General features: G+C 45.9%; 2 protein-coding genes, 2 non-coding genes and 2 pseudogenes across 9 annotated transcripts in view; 1 reads left to right on the top strand and 5 right to left on the bottom strand.

Moving 5' to 3' along the window:
- Nucleotides 1-5379, bottom strand: part of LOC129050349 (zinc finger protein 705A-like) — a 57847-nt gene extending 52468 nt beyond the window's left edge. For 3 of the 6 annotated variants that reach the window (XM_063716478.1, XM_063716481.1, XM_054532361.2), the window contains exon 1: nucleotides 5267-5377. The gene's annotated coding sequence lies outside the window, so the exon portion shown is untranslated. Of the gene's footprint in view, nucleotides 1-5266 lie in introns of all 6 variants that reach the window. The other 3 variants (XM_054532359.2, XM_063716480.1, XM_063716477.1) reach the window with 3 other exon arrangements.
- Nucleotides 5380-5508: 129 nt separating this feature from the next.
- On the top strand, nucleotides 5509-7115 carry LOC100444198 (uncharacterized protein CSNK1G2-AS1). The gene is made up of 4 exons (XM_063716099.1): nucleotides 5509-5840; nucleotides 5937-6139; nucleotides 6475-6595; nucleotides 6974-7115. Exons 1-4 carry the CDS (start codon nucleotides 5509-5511, stop codon nucleotides 7104-7106), a joined length of 789 nt encoding a protein of 262 aa, XP_063572169.1. The 3' UTR covers nucleotides 7107-7115.
- Nucleotides 7116-8245: 1130 nt separating this feature from the next.
- LOC129050618 (small nucleolar RNA SNORD115) lies at nucleotides 8246-8321 on the bottom strand (annotated as a pseudogene).
- A 1234-nt stretch (nucleotides 8322-9555) lies between these two features.
- LOC129050633 (small nucleolar RNA SNORD115) lies at nucleotides 9556-9633 on the bottom strand. The gene has a single exon (XR_008514303.1). It is a non-coding gene; the product is annotated as a small nucleolar RNA SNORD115 (small nucleolar RNA).
- Nucleotides 9634-11399: 1766 nt separating this feature from the next.
- On the bottom strand, nucleotides 11400-11467 carry LOC129050627 (small nucleolar RNA SNORD115; annotated as a pseudogene).
- Nucleotides 11468-13480: 2013 nt separating this feature from the next.
- Nucleotides 13481-13561, bottom strand: LOC129050624 (small nucleolar RNA SNORD115). The gene has a single exon (XR_008514299.1). It is a non-coding gene; the product is annotated as a small nucleolar RNA SNORD115 (small nucleolar RNA).
- Between the last annotated feature and the right edge of the window lie 7400 nt (nucleotides 13562-20961).

Raw genomic sequence — 20961 nt, 5'->3', positions numbered from 1 at the left:
CAGAAAGCGGCAGGACGTGTGGACCATCTCCGGGGAGTGCATGCAGAAGCTGGGTAGGGAGGGGGAAGGGGCAGGCGCCATCCGGGGGACCTTCCCTGTGGACTGAGGGGGAGAAGGCCCCGGGTCCCGGACGTACCTATCTCCTAAGCAGTAGGACGCCTTTTCTTCCTACACGCCCCTGTGCCGACGCAGACACTCGGCTATGGTAGGGTCAGGACTGGCACCAGGGAGGGCAGGGAAGCTCCGGACCCTACATGGGGCCCTGGACATGGGTGGGGGCTTCTGCCCGCCTGGCTTCCCCCAGGTTATGCCCTTTACAACAGCAGGGAACAAACTCTCACTCCCCAGTTCCGAGAGTCCTGCGGGAGGACCGTGAACCCAAACAGGGGGTTGTGGGAGCCACAGTGTGTAGCCAGGGATGTGGGGACCCAGGGTGGCGCTAAAGGTGGGGCGGGTGCTGGGGGACCCAGGGTGGCGCTAAAGGTGGGGCCGGTGCTGGGGGCCGAGCATTAAAGGTGGGGCGGGTGCTGGGGGCTGAGCCGCAGCCTGTAGGGTCCGTGCTACCCTGCGCAGCCAGGTGTCCAGGCAGGTAAGACACCCCGATGCCACGTCAGGAAAAAGACATCACGCCCACCCTCTCTGTGAGCCCCAGAGCTCCGGCCCTTTTCCACACAAGGGAGTGGGGACACTCACAGGCCACGGAGAGGGAGCTGCCAAAACCCTCGTTGAGGACAAGAGGCTGGAGGCCACCAAGCAGAACCTGAAAAGCAAATGTCACCGACTTCACGAGGAAAACAAATCCATCCCCTCTCGCAGTGAGGGTGAAAATATCCTCTATTAGACGGCACGGACAGAGACACGGCCTCACGATGAGCTAAAGGCACTGAGCTGCATGAGTTACACAGCTAGCGGGTACAGCCCGAGTGTCACACCTCAGTTATTAATACAAAAACCAACTCGCACCCTGGGAGATGCAGACCGGGAAGCCACGTGGGGAACTTGGGGAGGGGACGCTCAGGACCCAGAGCCAAAGCTCATACTCACACTCAATACCAGCTGCTGTGGCCCTGGACAGGGGCGGGGGGGACGGGGGACAGTGCCTGGACGGGGGACGGGGGATGGGGGGACAGTGCCTGGACGGGGGAACGGAGGACAGTGCCTGGGAGAGCTGGGCTGCTGCGGCCCTGGATGGGGGGACGGGGGACGGGGGACAGTGCCTGGGAGAGCTGAGCTGCTGCGGCCCTGGACGGGGGGACGGCGGACAGTGCCTGGGAAAGCTGAGCTGCTGCGGCCCTGGATGGGGGGATGGGGAGATGGGGGGACGGAGGGGACGGGGGAGACGGGGGGACAGGGGACGGTGCCTGGGAGAGCTGAGCAGCTGCGGCCCTGGATGGGGGGACAGGAGAATGGGGGACAGTGCCTGGGAGAGCTGAGGCCCTCTCGACACGTGGCAGGAGCCGGGCAGCTCTCCTGCCCTGGTGCACCAACCCCACGGCCCCCACTGCTGAGCCCTGCAAGACGGCCCTGCTGGGCTCCTGTTCCCCCAACATACACACTCGGTGCCCAAAAAGGACCATGTGAGGCCCAGCGGCCTCTGCGGACCACCGAGGAGGAAGCCGTGCTCTGAACAGACATCAGGGGCACAGGCTTTGGTGGGGGCAGTGGGAGTCCCAATTGCCCCTCAATTCCAGGCAGGGTAGGCAGGTGCCCTATGAGGCTGCACTGCGCTTCCACGGCCTCCAGACCCGCTCGGGAGAAGCCCCTTACTCAGCCACCGACGTCCCTCAGGTGCCCCATTAGGATGTGGGCATGGCCGTCCAACACTCGCTCGGGAGAAGCCCCTTACTCAGCCACCGACGTCCCTCAGGTGCCCCATTAGGATGTGGCCATGGCCGTCCAACACTCGCTCGGGAGGAACCCCTTGCTCAGCCACCGATGTCCCTCAGGTGTCCCATTAGGATGTAGGCAGCGCCGTCGTCAGGACGCGTCCCAACACCTGGCTTCCGGACAAGACAAGCGCACACCTCCAACCCCTCCCTGCACATGGGGGAAGCACGTGGTGACATGAGGCTGGCTCTGCCGTGTGCCCCGCAGCTCCAGGGGGCCCTAAGCAGTGGTCGTGCCACACACAGCGCCCGCGAAGCGCCCACCCCACACACACGGCGCCCGCCGAGCGCCCACCCCACAAACACGGCGCCTGCCGAGCACACATTCCACACACACAGTGCCCGCCAAGCGCCCACCCCACACACACAGCGCCCACCGAGCACACACCCCGGTGTTTCCAGGGGAGATCTGGCAGCTGCTCGGATGCGGCCAGACACCCTCAGAGCCCCCTCTGTGCCCACGTCTGCAGTCACCCGGGGTCCTGCGCACCCTCCAGTCTCTGCCTGTGTGGTGAGCTGTGAAAGTGGCCTGGCCTGTGGGGCGCGCCCTGGGCGAGGGGACGTGGGGGACCTGCAGGGGCAAAGGCATCTGCTCGGCTCCCTCAGTGAGGACAAACATGAAGTGGAGACAGAGGCCTGCGCTCACTGTTCCTCCTAACAGCAAACCCAAGGTCTCCCACAGGCCCAGCCACCCAAGCCGCTCGGGGCAGCCCCCTTCTCTCCCAGGCTGCTCTCTGCTCAGCACTTGGTTTGCACGAGTGCCTGGTGCATCCCGGGACTTCTCTCCCCCGGCTCCACTTTTGTCTGTGGTGCCCACGTGACATCCTGGGCACACACTGCTTCTCATCCTTGCGGGCCTCCAGGCTGGGCAAGGCACACTCCTGGGCACAGGGCCACTCGCCTGCTCTCCATCTAGGCTATCCCTCCTGACACGGTGGCCCTCTAGCCTGTGGGGCTGCCTGGAGGGAGGTGGGGCCTGCGTCCAGGTTGCTTTTCTTTCTAGGCATCCCTGCCTTGCCCTCTCCACAGCCGGGGGCCCCCAGAGGCCCAATCCCACCCACCAATCTCCGGGTGGCACCGTTTAAGCCATGCAGCATCAGGGCGCGACCGTCGAAGGTGGGCGCCACCACCAGCCTTCCCTCTGCAGAATCCCCACCTTCTCCCTCCTTCTCTCTTCCAGGTGAGCCATTGATTGGCTTGGTCAGTTCCTTCTGCTAAGAAACCATGAGTGATGTGTGATTGATGAAATGAATTAACCCATCAACCGCCGCCTGGTCAGGTTCATCGAGGCTGAGCCCTAAATTCCAGAACCAGCCTCCTGGGGCTCTCCGGGGTGTCCTCCTGGCCCGGAGGCAGAAGCTTCTGGACGGCTGTCTCACAGCCCCCACGGATGCGGGCATGACCCACGGCCCCGTGTCCCGATGCTGGAGTCTGTAACAGCCACCTCCTTAAACACTCTCCCATCCCCAATACTCAGTCCACCCAGATGGGACTGAACACACCCCACCCAGCCCCCCCGTGGAGGGTCAACACCAACCACTGAAGGGGCCAATGCCGCAGGGTGAGCGCCTGTGCTGCAGCCACAGCTGCCGGGCCTGAGTACAGAGTGGCCTCGCCGGCTAGGACGTGTGGTCTTCTTTCTGTTTTTTGAAACAGGATCTAGCTCCATCACCCAGGCTGGAGTGCAGTGGCGCGATCTCGGCTCATTACAACCTCTGCCTCCCGAGTTCAAGCAATTTTCCCGCCTCATCCTCCCAGGTAGCTGGGACCACAGGCATGAGCCACCATGCTTTCTGATCTTGGCTCAGCTACGTGCATTCCGGCTTTTGCAGAGCAAAAAGCACCAAATCCCCATCCCGGCTGCACCTGCACAGATGACAAGCCCCATCCCCTAGAACCTGTGATGTGAGCGCTGCCCTGCTGGGTCTACCCACTGCTGGGTCTAGGGCCCCACTGCTCCTGGCATCCCCCTGGAAGCCTCCCTGTGCGACCCCCAGCCCCTCGTCTGGGTGGTGACCGTCACCTCTCAGGTCCTGGCTCCCACAGGGGCTCTCGGCACCCTTGCCCCATGACCTGGAGGCAGGAGGATGAGAACGGGGTAGGCCCTGCACTCAGGGACCCAACGCCGTTGGGAGCTGGGGTGAAGGCCGGCCCGGGCTGTGTGCCGACTCCGCTCCACCTGGCCACCGAGCAGGCTGCCCCACTGGCGTCTGTTCTGATACAGTGGTCTTGGGTGTTGTGGCCCAGGCAGGCTGGGGCTGCTACTTTCTCTCTGGCCCCCTGGATGAGCACTGGCCTCCCTGTGCCCGGCCTCAGGGCCGGGAGCAAACCCCACTGTGCCCTGCAGAGCTGAGCCACACAGATGCACACCCGGCTTTGCAGATGGAGCCCGGGACTGGGCAGCAGCCTCCTCTGGTGACAGCAGTGGCACGGGGGTCCACTGAGCACTCCCTGCACACTCAGGGCTGGATCGCACCTCCAAGCATCTCACGACAGCCCCTCTGAGGGGGTCGTGGGCGGACAGCAGAGGGAGGGCCCAGCCACACCCACCCTAAGCCTGACATGGACGGAGAAGCCCCTGCCCTGGGCGCTGCCCCCGCCCTGCGGAGCCTCGCCTCAGCCTGAGCCTCAGTGGGGGACGCTGACCCGCAGCCGGTGGAGGGCAGCCCAGTGGAAAACGGGAGCGCTGCTTGCACACCTGCTGCCCACGGTGGCCGCCAGCCCACGTCCCCCACCTCAGGAGTGGCCCCGACGGTCACCGCCTGCGCCTGAGGCCCTCACAGCAGCAGCAGCAGGAGTGCAGTCAGAGGACAGGCAGGGTCACCACCCTGGGCTGTGTTCCGTGGGCACAGGGCGGGTGCCCAGCTCCCCCTGCCCCCACAAACAAGGGCCGCCACCCCAAGACTCAGCAGCTTCTGAGGGCGCAGACCACTCCCTGGAGGCGGTCACCACTCGGTCAGGGCCCAGCACCCATCCATCACCAAGGAGGAAGAGCCCGGCCTCTTCTGGGGCTCTCCGAACCCCAGGGGGTGCCCAACAGAAGCCAGACAAGGCCGGGGCCTGGAAGGAAGAGGGGACGTGAAGGCTGGGCACCCACCATGCCCACGCAGGCCTGGGGGTTGGGGGCCTGCCCTGCCACGCCTGAGGGCCACAGCGAAAAGCAACGATCCCAGGGAGGGACGAAGGGATGCTGATCCCCACCCAGCCTCCACCCAACCCACGCAGCCACGATTCCGTCCCAAGGGGCGAGTGCCGGCTCCGGGTCACACGCCAAGGAGGCTCCCGGGAGCCTACGAGGGGATTGCAGCCATCCCCACAAGGGGCTGCTCTCTCCCCGTCAGCTCCCATCCCCTTCCCCAGCCCTGGCCTCAGGTCGCTACCTGCCCTGTTCTTCTCGGGGTGCTCCATCTGGTCTGGGCCCAGGGCCAGTTCCCTGGGGAGGGCCCCGCGAGCCCCCTTCTCTGACTGTCTCCACTGAGTGATGTCACAGTCCCTGGGCTGACATCACCACACAGCCTTCAGCCCAGAGCCCAGGGCAAAGCTGAAGGGAGGCCAGGGACCTCACTGGGCTGGGCAGGTGCAGGCCACTCCCGTCCCAGTGCCCTCAGAGGCACCTAGACTCATGTGGACCCAGCCGCAGACCCTTCTGGGCAGCTCTGTCCAGGCCGGCCCTGCCCTCCGACCTGGGGCCGCAGGGGCTGGCCACTGTGGGCTCGGTTCCCTGCCACCGCAATTCATCTGCACCCCAAGGAAAGAGAATGAGGGGTTGCAGTGCCCCAGGACCCACGAGCCCCCGGACACCAGGGCAGCACATACTTCCAGTCCCAGGGCCACAGCAGAGCGGGGCCAGGCCCAGCCCAGTGACGCAGGGCAGACGGAAGGGCGCCCTCCACAATGGAGGGGCGCAGGAGCTGCCGCGGCCAGGACAAACCAACCTCAGGCTGACATAGGCCGGTAATGGGTTTAACGCATCAGGTGCAAAAGAGAAACACCCCACAAATCAGGGAGAGGAGGGAAGCCGCCCACCCCATGGGAGGAAGCTGAGGAGTGAACGCCAGGGACGGGCGGGGCCGGTCCTCAGAGCACTGCAGACATCAGACCAAGGGCGACTGTCATCACCACGAGAAGGCCCCGTCCACGGCAGAAGCCAACCTCACCACGCCGACTGCACCAGAGACGCCCACGAGGAGAGCCGGCCTCCGAGAACGCAGCTGAGCCGTCACAGGTCGCCATCAGCAAAGGCAAGGATCCAGGTAAAGAACACAGGAGGGCCACGAGCGAACGCGGCACAGCGGCCAGGACCGGACCCTGACTGGGGGGGAGGCGGCAAGGCTGCACAATGGTAGCTGGGACCAGACCCTGTTGGGGGGATGGGGGGATGGCGAGGCTGCTCAGGGACCCCGTCCTACAGGTCAGCCTCGCCCTGGTGATGGCACAGACCACAGGTGAGGGCCACGGGCAGAACTGACCAGGGAAAAGCTGGCACTCACCCAGCACCGGACACACATGGCAAACGCCACCGGCAGCCTTGGCGGAGGGCACTGTCCCTGCAACTAGTTCACATAAGGGCAATTTTCCCAAAATTCAGATTATGCAAACGGAGGCAAGGCTGCCATGGACTCCAGAGCCTCAGATGCCATCAACAAAAGCAAAGTGGACACATGTGCATCAAATCCATCACAAAGACGGCCTTCGAGACTCTGGGGGAAGTGAGAACACCCCCACCCAGGCCCCCACGGCGCACAGGCCCCCATAGCAACCCTGCTCCACCTGAGCAGCCTCAGCTCTGGTTCCTGCACCCTGGCCCGGTGGCAGAGGTGACCTGGTCTTGCCAGGGGGGCAGGGGTCTCCGGCCTCAAGTGGTGCCACAGACAGCGGGGGGAGCATGCAGGCAGAGTCAGGCACCCCACCAGGAAAGAAAGCTCCCACGGCAGGTCCCGGGGGCGAGTGGGACCCGGGGTGGCTCCCATCGGAATCCTGCTACGTCTGACAGGACACGGGTCCTTCCAGAAGCGTAACCATGAACAGCCGTGGAAAACCTGGGTGGGCTGCGTTTCTACATTGCCTTTTTTTGTTTTTTTTTTCAGACGGAGTCTCGCTCTGCCACCCAGACTGGAGTGCCTTTTCCGCTCATCGTGTGGGAGCCGCCGGGTGACGTCCCGCCCCGGTTTCCCTCCACCCGAAGGCAGTCACCTCGGTTGCCAGCTCCTGCCTCTGTGATGATCCCCACGAGGGGTGCAGAGTGAAGGGCACAGCGGGGTTCAGCCTAATTCCCTGGGAGCCCCAGGCGAGAGGGTTTGGTCCTGGGGAGCTGCCCAGGTTAATATGTTAACTTCTATATTTAGACCAAATGAGTATCACATCTTACAGATGATACCAATAATCACAAAACTTGTCAACATTATATCAATGCAATTTTAGTAAAAAATAAAGCTTCCCTATTGTAGATCCTGTCAAGTATGCTAGTCACTCATTGAGAAGAAAAATGCATAATAATAATCATGTTGCCTGAAGGAATGGCCCTGACTGTCATTCACATAAGTGTCCATAAAGTTCTTATTTACCATTGGCATTATTCACAGCACACACTTTCATCATAATGAAAACGAAGCCAAATGTACTTGGGAAGGAAAAGTCAGGCACCAGATTGCTCATCAGTTTATCTAATTTCAAGTTTCATGGGCAAACACATATTATTGAAACTCACATTTTTACCCCAATTGCAAGGACCCTTCAGTCATAAAGATTCATCAATGATCAAAACATATCCTAGCACTGTTAAAATATTATACTAACATTACAGGAAATTTTGTCTGTATATTTAGACCATGATAACTGTAGCGCATTGAGCAAAATTCCAATGTATCATATTTCTCAACCCTGAAAACAATCAATCATAGGAAAAAAGTAAGGATTTTCTCATGAGGATTGCATCACATGTGTCAGTCAATCATTGAGAAGAAAACCCTATCATGATATTCATGTTGTCTGAATGAATAATCTAATTATTATAGAGCTCAGTCTTCACTAGTTCAATTATCTATTTGGAATTTTTCAGTCAGCAAAGGCAGCCTCTCACCTCCAGTCAATAGAATAGTGCCAGTAGGACTTACTAAATCATCCAGTGAGAGAAAAAGAGCAAGGGTCTTAGTGCCAAATATTCAAGAAAATTAGGAATTGTAGGAAACTTAAATAGCACTTAAAGAATCAGAATTTATAGTTTACTTAGAAGCACAGAGATAGAAGTGTGCAAAACAAATTTCACAGAAAGATTCCATTGCCAGAATCCCAAAATAAAATCCCCAATGGAAGGAAACTAAGAAATCCAAACTTCTTGTCTCACAATTGTTACCTAGGCTGGGCCTCAGCGTAATCCAACTGAGCTTAATTTTTATGTCATCACTTCTCTTCAAGGTAACATCTCATCATTGACCCAGCCCATGGCACTCATATGCCTATGCACACTTAGATCAAATATGCTTACCAGAGATGGTTTCCTTAAACACTGGTGGTAAAGTGGACTGGATGCCACATTTTCAGTGCCAGGCAGTTGAGTGGTGTCAGTTTCTCCCTGAACAACAGGGTAAAAGGTTTTCTTCCTCCACAGTCTTCTCTGTAAAGACAAGAGTAGGCTATAGTCAAAGGGTAGGATTACATCTCTTATATGTGCATGACTCCTAATTGCTGTTCCTAATTTCTACAAGACTGAGATGTGTGATACTCCAAATACGACCCATTACTTAAGCTGTGGTAGACCACTGATTCCCCGTGTATAGTAAGGGCCGAGCACATAGGTATCATGTCTTTTGACGACCTGGTAAGGGATGATTTCCCTGCAGAAATAAAAGCTTCTTATCCTCTTCATATCAGTAACAACTGGCATCATACATAGTGTATGCATTTCTTTATAACAAATCTAATGACACCTGAGTGAGACTCAGGATAAGGAAATGAGATTTCAGACTACCTGTATTGTATTCAATTTCAATCAAGGTTAACCTATAGCTGAATCTCAAGCCATTCCCTAAAATTGCCAAAGTCTTTTAGTTGTGAGTAGTGCCTCAATGATCCACAAACATCATAACACCATATACAGCAACTCAAAAAATAAAATAATAGAAATGGATTGTCTATTTGTGCAATCACTAAAGAGTTGATTGCAATGAATTACCAAATGTCTCATCTTTAAATCAAAGTACGCTCAGGTAAAAAAAAAAAAAAAAAAAAAAAAAAAAAAGGAGTTTTAATGAGGACCCCATTAGACCAGTCACTCATTGGAAAGAATGGACAATTGCTCACTAATTTTGTATGAACAGGTAAATGTAATCATTTTGAAGGCCGATGTTTAATATTCAAATGGTCCACTTGGAATTTTTTAATTACAAAAGAACTCATATATATAATCCATGTAATGACACACCTCTTGCTGGATGAACATTCTGAAGCACACCATGAGGAAAAAATAAACCAAGATATTCTCTCTAATAATGTATGAGTATTAAGAATAAAGACAAGATAAAAGAATTTTAAAAGTTCCTTTAGAAGTAGATAGAGGCAAATGATGCAGGATTCCCAAAGGGTTTCTTCCTACCAAGCTGAAAATGGAATACCCCATATCCCCCAAATCTAATGACTTCTCACACCTTCTTGCAAGAATTGGCACTATTTTGAGCCTCAGCTTAATCCTATTGAACATGATTTTTACATTATTACGTCTCCTGAAGATACTCTTTATATATATAGTTACGTTGTCTTATAAACCCTTACCAGAATAGCATCCTTAAACAACGGATCAGTTAAATTCACTGCAGCATGCCTGTGTGGTAGCACTTGCCTCTGTGGCAACACCAGAGGGTGCTCTTCTCAGCAGTCTTTATCTACAGGCATAGGAACGGGACCATAGTTCAAAATCAGACATAAATTGTTCCTGTGTATATGGCTTACACAGACTATTTCTTGGTGGAGAGATATGGTCCATACTACCACAAAAAGACATATTACTAAGGCTCTAGACCACTGACTCATCAACATCATAAGGACAAGGTATGCCAGGCTTTTGACACTGAGTAATCTGCCATATTATCATATATCATACTATAGAGATGGTAAACATGACTGAACATATTCCAACATTATTTTAATACAATTTCAGTAAAAAGTGAACATTTTTTGAAAGAATTCCATCAAGTAAGCCAGTCACTCATTGAAAATAAAAACCCACAGTGAGAGCCATGATTCTAAATTTGTGAACCCAGTCATTTCAAAGTCCATATTAGGAATAAGTGTCACCATTTCTAACATGTGCTTTCATTATTCTGAAAATAGTGGGGTCACATGTGTGAAAGGAAAATAAAAACTTGGGACCCCAATTTACTATGCCAAAAGAAAAAAAAAATAAGCTGAAAGCTGAGTCATGCAAGAATTTCCTTTTGTTCTTAAGCAGATAGCTACAGATTAAAGGTTAAAGATCTCCACAGGTAGCTACTCTGTGTTCACCTTATCTTATGTAAAGTGCTGATTTACTGAGCGTGAGACAAATGCATTATTGACCATTCCCCTACCTGCTCCTTTTGTCTTGGAACATATGGATTATCATACCCTCCCTTTTTCCCCTCCAGCCCACTTTTCCCCTTTCAACAATGAAGCCCTCAAAATCGTCTTTGGAGAAAGACATAGATCCCAGACAGTTTCTGTGATTTTGGGTTTATTTCTTCTGAGCATGTCCTTAACCTTGGCAAAATCAACTTCTAAATAAACTTCTAAATCTCAGATACTTTTTGATTTACACATGATAGGAACTGAAATTTGGGTATCAATTTGGTGATCAAATTACTAAATATTTAAGTTTCATAGGCAAAGTACATACTGATTCTCACATTCTCCTCTCCGTTACCAGGGTCTCTTCCATTACCATGGTCTCACAGTTACAGTGAAACACTGTTAGAGCCCCACAATGATAATATAAAAAAATTTTGTCTAGTCAACATGTATCTACAGCCAAATGTATATTAAATATTGGACTAGGTAACAGTGAATTTAAAAAATCTTCAATATTGAATTGTATGAAGTTCAGATAAAAAGTAAAGATTTTGTCATGAGGATTATATCATAAAGGAAAACTCATATTGAAATTCAGATTACCTGAAGGTGTAAAACTAATTCCCTTAGGTGGGAGTCTTCTGTAGCTCAATATTCTAGATAGAATATACACGTCGGTAAAGGAAGCTACTAATCTTTTATAATAGAATGGCACATCTCTTGGCAGCATGTCTTACTGAAACACACAATAAGAGAAAAAGCCAAAGAATGAGACCTGAATATACGATACTATTAGAAATTGCAAGCTTATAGGTTGAGAATTTTCTGTTCATTTATAGGCGCACTGATACAGTTGGGCAAACAAGTTACCCATAAAGATTTTGTTATTTCAAGTTCAAAATAAAATTCCCCTTGAAGGCAAATAAGAAGTCACTGTTATCTGTTCCAGCATTTTCATCTAGGCAGGCTGAGCCTAGCATAATCCTATTGAGTGTAATTTTAAGGCATTATTTCTCACCAAGACATTAGAAGGTTTCATTATTGATGAAAGACATGGTACTCCCCATGCACACTTGAGAAGGCTTCCTGAAGCTCTGACGCTAGGATGCATTGGTGTCAAGAGCATTTTCATTACAGGACACCTGGGTGCTGTCAACTGTCCCAGTCGCAACAGGCCAAAGAGTGCTCTTCTTCCATATCATCATCTAAGGGGCAGATGTAGAGCAAATGTCAAAGGGAGAACTACACCTCACCTGTGTATATGAGTCATGCATGGTTTTTGTTAATTGAGCAATATTGACAATACTGAAAAAAGACCCATTATAAAGGTTTTAGTCCGCTGGTTCACAAAATATAACAAGGACAAATCATACAGGTCACTTGGCTTTGGAGAAGCACTTCAGTGGTTTTATGCAGAAACAAAGCATCCCATTGATCATCGCTTTATATATTCAAGGAAGCTGTATCAGTAACAATTGGCATGGTTTACTGTATATGAACTTTCATAAAATACAGACACGCTGGAAGCCACTTGTATCTCAGGATCTAGAAATCAGTTATCAGGGCACATGGAGTTGTATTCATTTACATGCATCTTGGCCAAAATGCCCAGTTTTCATATTGTGAACCCTCAACAAATAACCCACAAACATCACAAAATGGAATAACATGAAAATATTATAATAGGTAGAGGTGAAGGCCAGGCGCGAGGGCTCAAGCCTGTAATCCCAGCACTTTGGGAGGCGGAGGTGGGCAGATCACAAGGTCAGGAGTTCAAGAACAGCCTGACCAACATGGTGAAACCACGTCTCTACTAAAAATACAAAAAAATTAGCCAGGCATGGTAGCACGTGCCTGTAATCCCAGCTACTCAGGAGGCTGAGGCAGGAGAATCTCTTGAACCTGGGAGGCAGAGGCTGCAACGAGCTGAGATCCTGCCACTGCACTCCAGCCTGGGCAACCGAGCGAGACTACGTCTCAAAAAAAAAAAAAAATGTGGAGGTGAATCTGTGTCTACTCTTATATGTAAATGAAAAGAATATTACATTGTCTCATCATTATTTCAGTAAAATTTCAATAAAAAGACTTGTTTTAACCATGAGGAAGCCATAAAGAATGTCCAGTCACTTACTGAGGAGTAGAATGCACACTGGGACACACATGTCGCCGCTTTTGTGAACCTACTCACCTCAAAGGCCCTTTCAGGACCAACTGGAAGCATTCACAGCCTGTATTTTCATTATACTGAAAATGATGAAGTCACTTGATATTTGGAGTTTATAATTCAGATACTAGTTTACCCATCAACTTATTCAGTTCTCTGTTTCATGGGCAAAGCAAATTACTGATGTTACGTATTTGTATCCACTGGCATGATATTTCTGTTATGAAAAGTTTACCAGTGAGTAAACTGGCCATACCATTACAATATCTTAAAATTTTTAAGGTAATATAAGAAAAAATTTGATGTAGTCGTATATATGTACCCAGGTGAACATTGCATGTTAGACTGGGCAATATTAATCAAGTGAAACAGAAAATAAATTAAAATGTTCTCAACTTTCAATCCCATCAAATTCAGGTAAAAAGTAAAGATTTTGTCATAGCATCATATCAGATAGGTCAGTCACTCACTGAGAAGAAAATTCATACTGAGATTCAGATTTTTTAAATGAGTAAACATAATAGCCTTAAGAGTGAATCATCACTAGCCCAGTGGTCTATTTCGAATGTATGTGTGACGAAGGCAGTCACTCTGTTCATTAATTCATTGATGAATTTGCAATTCTGAAATTGCAGCACCGAAAGATACAATGAAAGATACAATGAGAGAAGAAGAACCAAGGAATGAGTCCCAAACGTCTCATACTATTAGGAATTATAAATAATGGAAACAATGCTTAAAGGATGAAAATGTGTTGTTTACCCAGAAATGCATACACAGGGTTTGGCAAAGCAAGTTCGCCACAATGGTGTCGTTTCCTCAAGCTCCAAAATTATTCATCTAAAAGAAACAAGTATTTCTAACTTCTTGTCTCAGGTTAGTCACTTATGTTAAGTCTCCACATAATCCTATTCAACATAATTTTTATGTCATCTTCCCTGTCGAAGACAATATAACATCTCAATATTGACCCAAGCCAGGGGGTTAATCTGTGGAGTCATCTCCCCACAAAGGCAGAATCGTAGATATTAGCATGCTTATCAGAGATAGACGAATGTTCTATGGTGGATCGCAGTTGCTACATATTCAGTGCTGGATACCTGGATGGTATAAATTGCCCTGGGTGCAGCAGGCCAAGTGGTGCTCTTCCTTTGCTCTTATCTAAGAAGAGAGGACTAGGCCAGGTGTCAAAAAGGAAAACATTATTTCCCGTAGTTATATGGCTCATGCATAATGGAGCCAAATGGTCAGTACCCCAGAAATAGCCCATTATGTAGTCTATAGACCACAGATTCACCAAACACAAGAAGGACAACATATACAGGTCTCTTGACTTTAGAGAATCACTGGTGTGGTGTCATGCAGAACTGGGATGATGCCACTTATCATCAGTTCTCTATGTAATTGAGGTGGCCATATCAGAAACAATCGCCATGGTCACTTGCCAATTCACACTCATAACATGAAACTTCTAAAGCCGCATAAAACTCAGCTTCCGGAAATCAGATATCAGGCCACTCAGAATTGTATTCGTATTTTATTATTTCTTTTACTTGCTTACTTTGAATTTAATTTGAATTTTCCCCCAGCTTCCGAATGGGAAGAATTATTTATTTAGATCTTTGTTCTTTTTAATGTACATTCAGTGGTATAAATTTCCCAGTAGGCACTGCCTTTGTTGTGTTCCTAAATTTTTGATAAGTTGTGCTTTCAATTCCATTTAGTTTGAAATATTTTAAAAATTTATCTTGAGATTTCTGTCACCTTCAGTTACTTCGGAGTCTGTTGTTTAACCTCCAAGTATTTTCATGTTTTTCAGCTATCTTTTTTTTTAGTGATTTTTTTTACTTTCATTCCATTGTAGTCTGAGAACATACTTCGTATGATTTCTATTCTTTTAAATTTGTTGAGGTGCATTTTCTAGCCCAGAATGTGGTCTATTCTGCTGAATGTTTCATGTGTGTGTGAGAAAATGTGTCATCTGCTGTTGTTGGGTAAAGTGGTCCATAGATGTCAGTTACATATAGTTGGTTGAATCAAGTTTTTGATCATGATTGATCATGTTATGCCCTTACTGATTTTCTGCTTGTTGAACCTGTGCATTTCTGATAGAGGGATGCCAATGCCTCCAACTGTAGGAGTGAATTTATCTATTTCTCTTTGCAGTTCTATCAGATTTAGCTTCATGTACTTTGATGCTCTGTTGTTCAGTGCGTACACATTAAGGATTGTTATGTCTTCTTAGAAAACTGATCCCTTTATCATTAAGGAATGCCCCTTTTGATCTCTGATAATATTTCTTGTTCTAAAGTCGGTTGTGTCTGAAATTAATACGGCTATTTCACTTTATTTTGATTAATGTTAGCATGCGATATCTTTCTCCATTCCTTTACTGTGAATATATTTGTGCCTTTATAAAGTAGATTTACTTACTTTTTTCTATAGAGATGAGGTCTCATTCTGTCAACCAGGCTAGAGTGCAGTGGCATGATCATAGCTCACTGTAGTCCCAAAATCCTCTGCTCAGGTGACACTCCGCCTTGGCCTCCTAAGGACTACAGGTGCACACCACCATGCCCAGCTATTTAAAGTACATTTCTCATAGACAACGTATATTTGGGTCTTGTTCTTAATCCATTGACAATCTCTGTCTTTTAAGCGATGTCTAAAGTGATTATTGATATACTTAGATTAATATATTCAGTAATTGTCAACCTTGTAATTTGTTAGTTTTTTGGTCTTCTACTCTTTTTCTCCTCTCCCTGATTTTAATTGAGCATTGTATAAGATTCTGCTTTTTCATACAAAAAATTAGCCGGGTGTGGTGGCGCACACCTGTAATCCCAGCTACTCGGGAGGCTGAGGCAGGAGAATTGCTTGAACCTGGGAGGTGGAGGTTGTGGTGAGCTGAAATCGTGCCATTGCACTCCAGCCCAGGCAACAAGATGAAAACTCCGTCTAAAAAAAAAAAAAGATTGTGCTTTTTCTTCTTTCTTTTTCTTTTTCTTTTTTTTGGGGGTAGAGATGGGCTCTTATTTGTTGCCAGGCTAGACTTGAACTCCAGGGCTCAAGTGATCTTCCTGTCTCAGCCTCCCAAAGTGCTGGGATTACAGACATGAGTCACCATGTCTGGCCTGATTCTGCTTTTTCTTCTGTTAGTATATTGATTATACTGCTTTTTTCAAAATCATTTTTAGTGGCTGTGCTGGATCTTACATTATACATTTACAACTAATCCAAGTCCTTTTTCAAATTATACTATCCTACTTCATGGGTTAGTCCAAGTAACTTAAGAGTATTTTCTCTCCCTCATGACTTATTTTATATATATATATATATATATATATATATATACACACACATATTTAATACTTTAAGTTCTAGGGTACATGTGCACAACGTGCAGGTTAGTTACATATGTATACATGTGCCATGTTGGTGTGCTGCGCCCATTAACTTGTCATTTACATTAGGTATGTCTCCTAATGCTATCCCTCCGCCCTCCCCCCACCCCACGGCAGCCCCTGGTGTGTGATGTTCCCCACCCTGTGTCCAAGTGTTCTCATTGTTCAATTCCCACCTATGAGTGAGAACATGCAGTGTTTGGTTTTTTGTCCTTGCGATAGTTTGCTTAGAGTGATGGTTTCCGGCTTGATCCATGTCCCTACAAAGGACATGAACTTTTCCTTTTTTATGGCTGCATAGTATTCCATGGTGTATATGTGCCACATTTTCTTAATCCAGTCTATCATTGATGGACATTTGGGTTGGTTCCAAGTCTTTGCTATTGTGAATAGTGCTGCAATAAACATATGTATTTTTTAAAATAGTCAGAAAAAAGGACTTGAAATGTACCCAACACATACAAGTGATACATACTCAGATGATGGAAATCCTAAATATCCTGACTGGATCATTGCACATTCTATGCATGTAACAAAATTTCACACTTACCCCATAAATATGTGCAAATATAAGGTATCAAAAATTATTTTAAAGGTAAAAAAATAAATAAACCAAGGGAAATTGGCAAACATCTCTTAATTTGAAATGACACTTGCATTTTTTGGGAATCTTGTGTTCTTTATATGTCTCCATGTCTAGGTCTCCATGAATGAATGGAAGATAAACAGATCCCTTTGAATTATAGGTGGACAAGTTGTTTAAGTGGATATCCCATTTGACACATTTTCAGACTCCTTAAACAAATTTTAAGAGTCAAGATGTATCTTTCTTTGTGAATAGGTAATATTTGGTTGAGTCAGCAGAGCCTGGCTTAGCTCTCAAGAACAGATCATGTTCATCAGGACTCAAACAATTCACATTACTAATGGGTCTAGACTCAAGCAGAAAATCTAAGACAGTGAAGATGGTGTTTAAACATTGTTTGGGTATTATATTTGATAGCAAATAAAGGCCATAAGACAACTGTTACTGGGCCCTGTCATTAGAATTACCATGTTCTAAAATTTATTTTAGTGAATAATACTGTTTAGGCCAGGAAAAAATAAAATATAATAAATATTATCATTTGCATTAATAAACCAACTTCATAATCACACAGTTTATTTTAGGGAATTAATTACCTTATTAAGTATGTTTCTCTCAGTGCATTGTAACTTCATTTTTTTCCTAAACCATATATATACATACACACACGTATGTGTATACATATGTAATGTAACGTTACCAAAATCAAATTAATAGACCCATGTGTATGTGTGTGTATGTATATACATATACACATTTTCTGTTTTTATAGGGAGTGGAGGATAATATATTCAATCAAAGAATTCAAAGAATTTTGGAATCTGAATTAAAAAAAATCTGTAGTCTTCCTCTCACTCCTAACAGAGTTTTATTGGAAATAATAATTCTAGATTAATGATATTTTCCCACAACAGTTTGAAGTTTTTATCAATTTTTTTTGTCCTAAAATCAAGTGGTAGTAATGAGCAGTCTGATGCCAACCTGGTTTTCTTTTAAATAGTTTCTCATGCTCCTCTTGGGGACACTTGAATTTCATCTTTGCTTTCATTGGGCTAAAATTTTACTTGTCACATAAAAGTAGGGCACTAATTTCAAAAGCTATAAAAATTCCTTTTAATAATCAACTTGGTATCTCTCATTTGCTACCCCATCTCTGAAACTGCCAAGACTGAGTGTGGAAACTTTTAGTGTGCCAAAGAAAGAATAGTTGCCATTTCTACTACTGCATTTTGTGGTCTGTTTCTCTAGCTGTGGTTTACATATTATGTACATATTATACATTCCCATTTACTTTTTTTACCTTTATTTTTTCCCAGCTTTATTGAAGTATAATTGACAAATAAAAATTGTATAGAGTTGTAATTGGTAGTTCACACCTGTAATCATAACCACTTGAGAGGTTGAAGCGAGAGGATCACATGAGGCCAGGAGATTGAGAACAGCCTGGGCAACATAGTGAGATCCCCATCTCTATTTTTTTAAAATTAGCTGAGCATAGTAGTTCATTCCTGTAATCCCAGCTACTCTGGACCCTGAGGTGCAGGGATCATTTGAGCCCAGGAGTTCAAGGCTGAAGTGAGCTATGCTCATGTCACTGCACTCCAACCTGGGCAACAGAGTGAGACCCTGTCTTTTATACAAAAGTGTACATATATAAGGAGTACAATGGGCAACTCTTAAATGTCCTCACCACACACACACACACACAAACACACACACCCCCACACACAGAGAGTAACTGTGTAGTGAAGGGTCTATTAATTTGATTTTGGTAACATTACATTACATATGTATATAAAATCATCAAAGAGCAAACTTCAAGTACACAATACAGTATTATTAACTGTATTCACAATTTATAGTAGATCTCCAGAACTTATTAATTTTATAACAGAAAATGTGTATCCTTTGACCAGTCTTTCCATTTTCCTTATCCCTTTCCAGCCCCTGGCAACCACCTTTCCACTCTCTGCTTCTAGAGTGTAAACTTTATAGACACCACAAATAAGTTATTCACAATAGCCAAGATATGGAAACAACCTAAGTGACTATCAGTGGATGAATGGATGAAAAAATAATGGATATTATACAGCCATAAAATGTGCACATGTACCCTAGAACTTAAAGTATAATTAAAAAAAAAGAAAAGAAAAGGAAAGTGCAGATATCTCTACAATGTGGTAATTTCATTTCCTTTAGGTATATACTCAGAAAAGGGACTGCTGTGTCATATAGACAGTTATTGTTGTACAGAAATAAAATTAATTTTTGTATATTGATTTTATATCTGCAACTTTGTTGAATTCATTTATTAATACTAACAGATTATTTTGTCTATTCTTTAGTTTTTTCTACATATAGGATTGTGTAATTGTCTGCAAAGGATTTTACTTGTTCTTTTTCCTTTTGTGTGCCTTTTATTTCTTTTTCTTGTCTGATTGTTGTTGCTAGTACTTCCAATACTATATTGACTAAATGTAGGCAGGGTGAATATCCTTGCCTAGTATTGGAATTTAGAGGAAAAGTTTTTAGTTCTTCTCCATTGATTATGGTGTTAGCTGTGGGATTTTCATAAATGACCTTTATTACACTGAGAAAATGTCCTTCTTTATCTAATTTGTTGAGTATTATCATGAAAGAATGTTAAATTTTGTCAAATGGCTTTTCTGCATCAATTGCCATAATCATTTGTGGTTTATTCTTCATTCTGTTAATAGGATGGATTGCTTTGATTTATTTTTGTATGTTAGTTCAGCCTTGCATGTCAGGGATAAATCCCACTGGGTCATGATATGTAATCTTATTTATGTGCTGTTCAATTTGTATTGTTAATAATTTATTAAACATTTCTGCATCTATGTTCATCAGAGATATCAGCCTGTAATTTTCCTTTCTTGTGGTGTCTTTGTCTGGCTTTGCTATCAGGGTGACATTGGCTTCATAAAATGGGTTTGGAAGTATTCCCTCTACCTCTATTTTTGAAAGAGCTTAAGAAGGATTGGTGTTGGCCTGGCTCAGTGGCTTACATGTGTTGTCCTGCTACTTTGAGAGGCTGAGGTGGGTGGATCATCTGAGGTCAGGAGTTCAAGACCAGCCCAGCCAACATGGTGAAACCTCGTCTCTACTAAAACTACAAAAATTAGCTGGGCATGGTGATGGGCACCTGTAATCCAGGCTACTTGGGAGGCTAAGGCAGGAGAATAGCTTAAACCCAGGAGGTGGAGGTTGCAGTGAGGTGAGATCACTCCATTGCACTGCAGCCTGGGTGACAAGAGCAAAACTCGGCCTCAGAAAAAAAAAAAGAAAAAAAAAGAAGGATTGATGTTAATTCTTCCTTGAACGTTTGGTAGACTTCAGCAATGAAGTTATCAGAAGTTTTCTTTGCTTAGAGGCTTTTAATTACTACTTCAATCTCTTTATTTGTTATTGGTCTTTTCAGGCTTCATCTTTCTTCCTGATTCAATCTTAGTGGGTTTAAGGTTTTCTAGGAATTTATTTTTTCTAAGTTATCTAATTTATTGGCAGATATTTGCTCATTATTATTCCCTATAATCCTTTTTTATTTTGAGGTATCTCTTTTATGTTTCCACTTTCATTTCTGACTTATTTGTCTTTTTAAATAAGACTTACTTTTTAAAAAATGTATCTTTTTGAAACTGAGAAAGTTTCCTTGACACTTAAATTTACATGGAAATACTACTGTAATAAATGTAGGTTTTTTGAAAATTTTTAGTTAAGTATTCTAATCAAAGAGCCAAAAACAGGACTCACTGTCTATAACAGCATTTTTTAATCCATCTGTAGAAAAACATTAAGACTTTTTAAATAGTTTTTTAATTCTTTTATTTTAGGTTTAGGGGTACATGTGCAGGTTTGTTACCTAGGTAAATGTGTGTCATGGCAGTTTGTTGTACGGATTATTTCATCACCCAGGTATTAAGCCTAGTACTCATTAACTCTTTTCTCTGATGCTCTCTCTCCCCCAACCCTTCATCCTCCAAAGGCCCCAGTGTGTGTTGTTCCCCTTGCTGTGACCATGTGTTCTCATCATTTAGCTCCCAAAATACTGCATTTTGTTCTCACTTATAAACAAAATCTGCTGAGAATAATGGCCTCCAGCTCCATCCATAACCCTGCAAAGGACATGATCTCATTTTTTTACATAGCTGCATAGTATTCCAGGTATATATGTACCACATTTTCTTTATTCAGTTTACCACTGATGGGTAGACTAGAGATCCAGAGAGAGACAGAAGTTGTTCTTATGAAATACAGTCTGTTAGAAGTTTGTCTGTCTAAATTTAAAATGTGTGTCATACTTTGGTTCTTGAAATAAATGACCCCAGAGTTTAATAAGCAATAGGTATTTTAAAGGAAGTCTTG

The sequence above is a fragment of the Pongo abelii genome, chromosome 16, assembly GCF_028885655.2.
Source record: "Pongo abelii isolate AG06213 chromosome 16, NHGRI_mPonAbe1-v2.0_pri, whole genome shotgun sequence".
Classification (NCBI taxonomy): Eukaryota; Metazoa; Chordata; class Mammalia; order Primates; family Hominidae; genus Pongo; species Pongo abelii.
The sequence above is the reverse complement of the archived record's forward strand: the minus strand, read 5'-3'. Positions and strand labels throughout refer to the sequence as shown.

Excerpts from the sequence above, each read along its gene's own strand:
- LOC100444198 (XM_063716099.1), top strand. The coding sequence starts at position 5,509 with ATGTGGACCCAGCCGCAGACCCTTCTGGGCAGCTCTGTCCAGGCCGGC. Across the intron at positions 5,841-5,936 it reads CCTCAGGCTGACATAGGCCG|AACGCCAGGGACGGGCGGGG; the intron begins GTAATGGGTTTA and ends AGCTGAGGAGTG. Across the intron at positions 6,596-6,973 it reads CCTTCGAGACTCTGGGGGAA|ACGGAGTCTCGCTCTGCCAC; the intron begins GTGAGAACACCC and ends TTTTTTTTTCAG.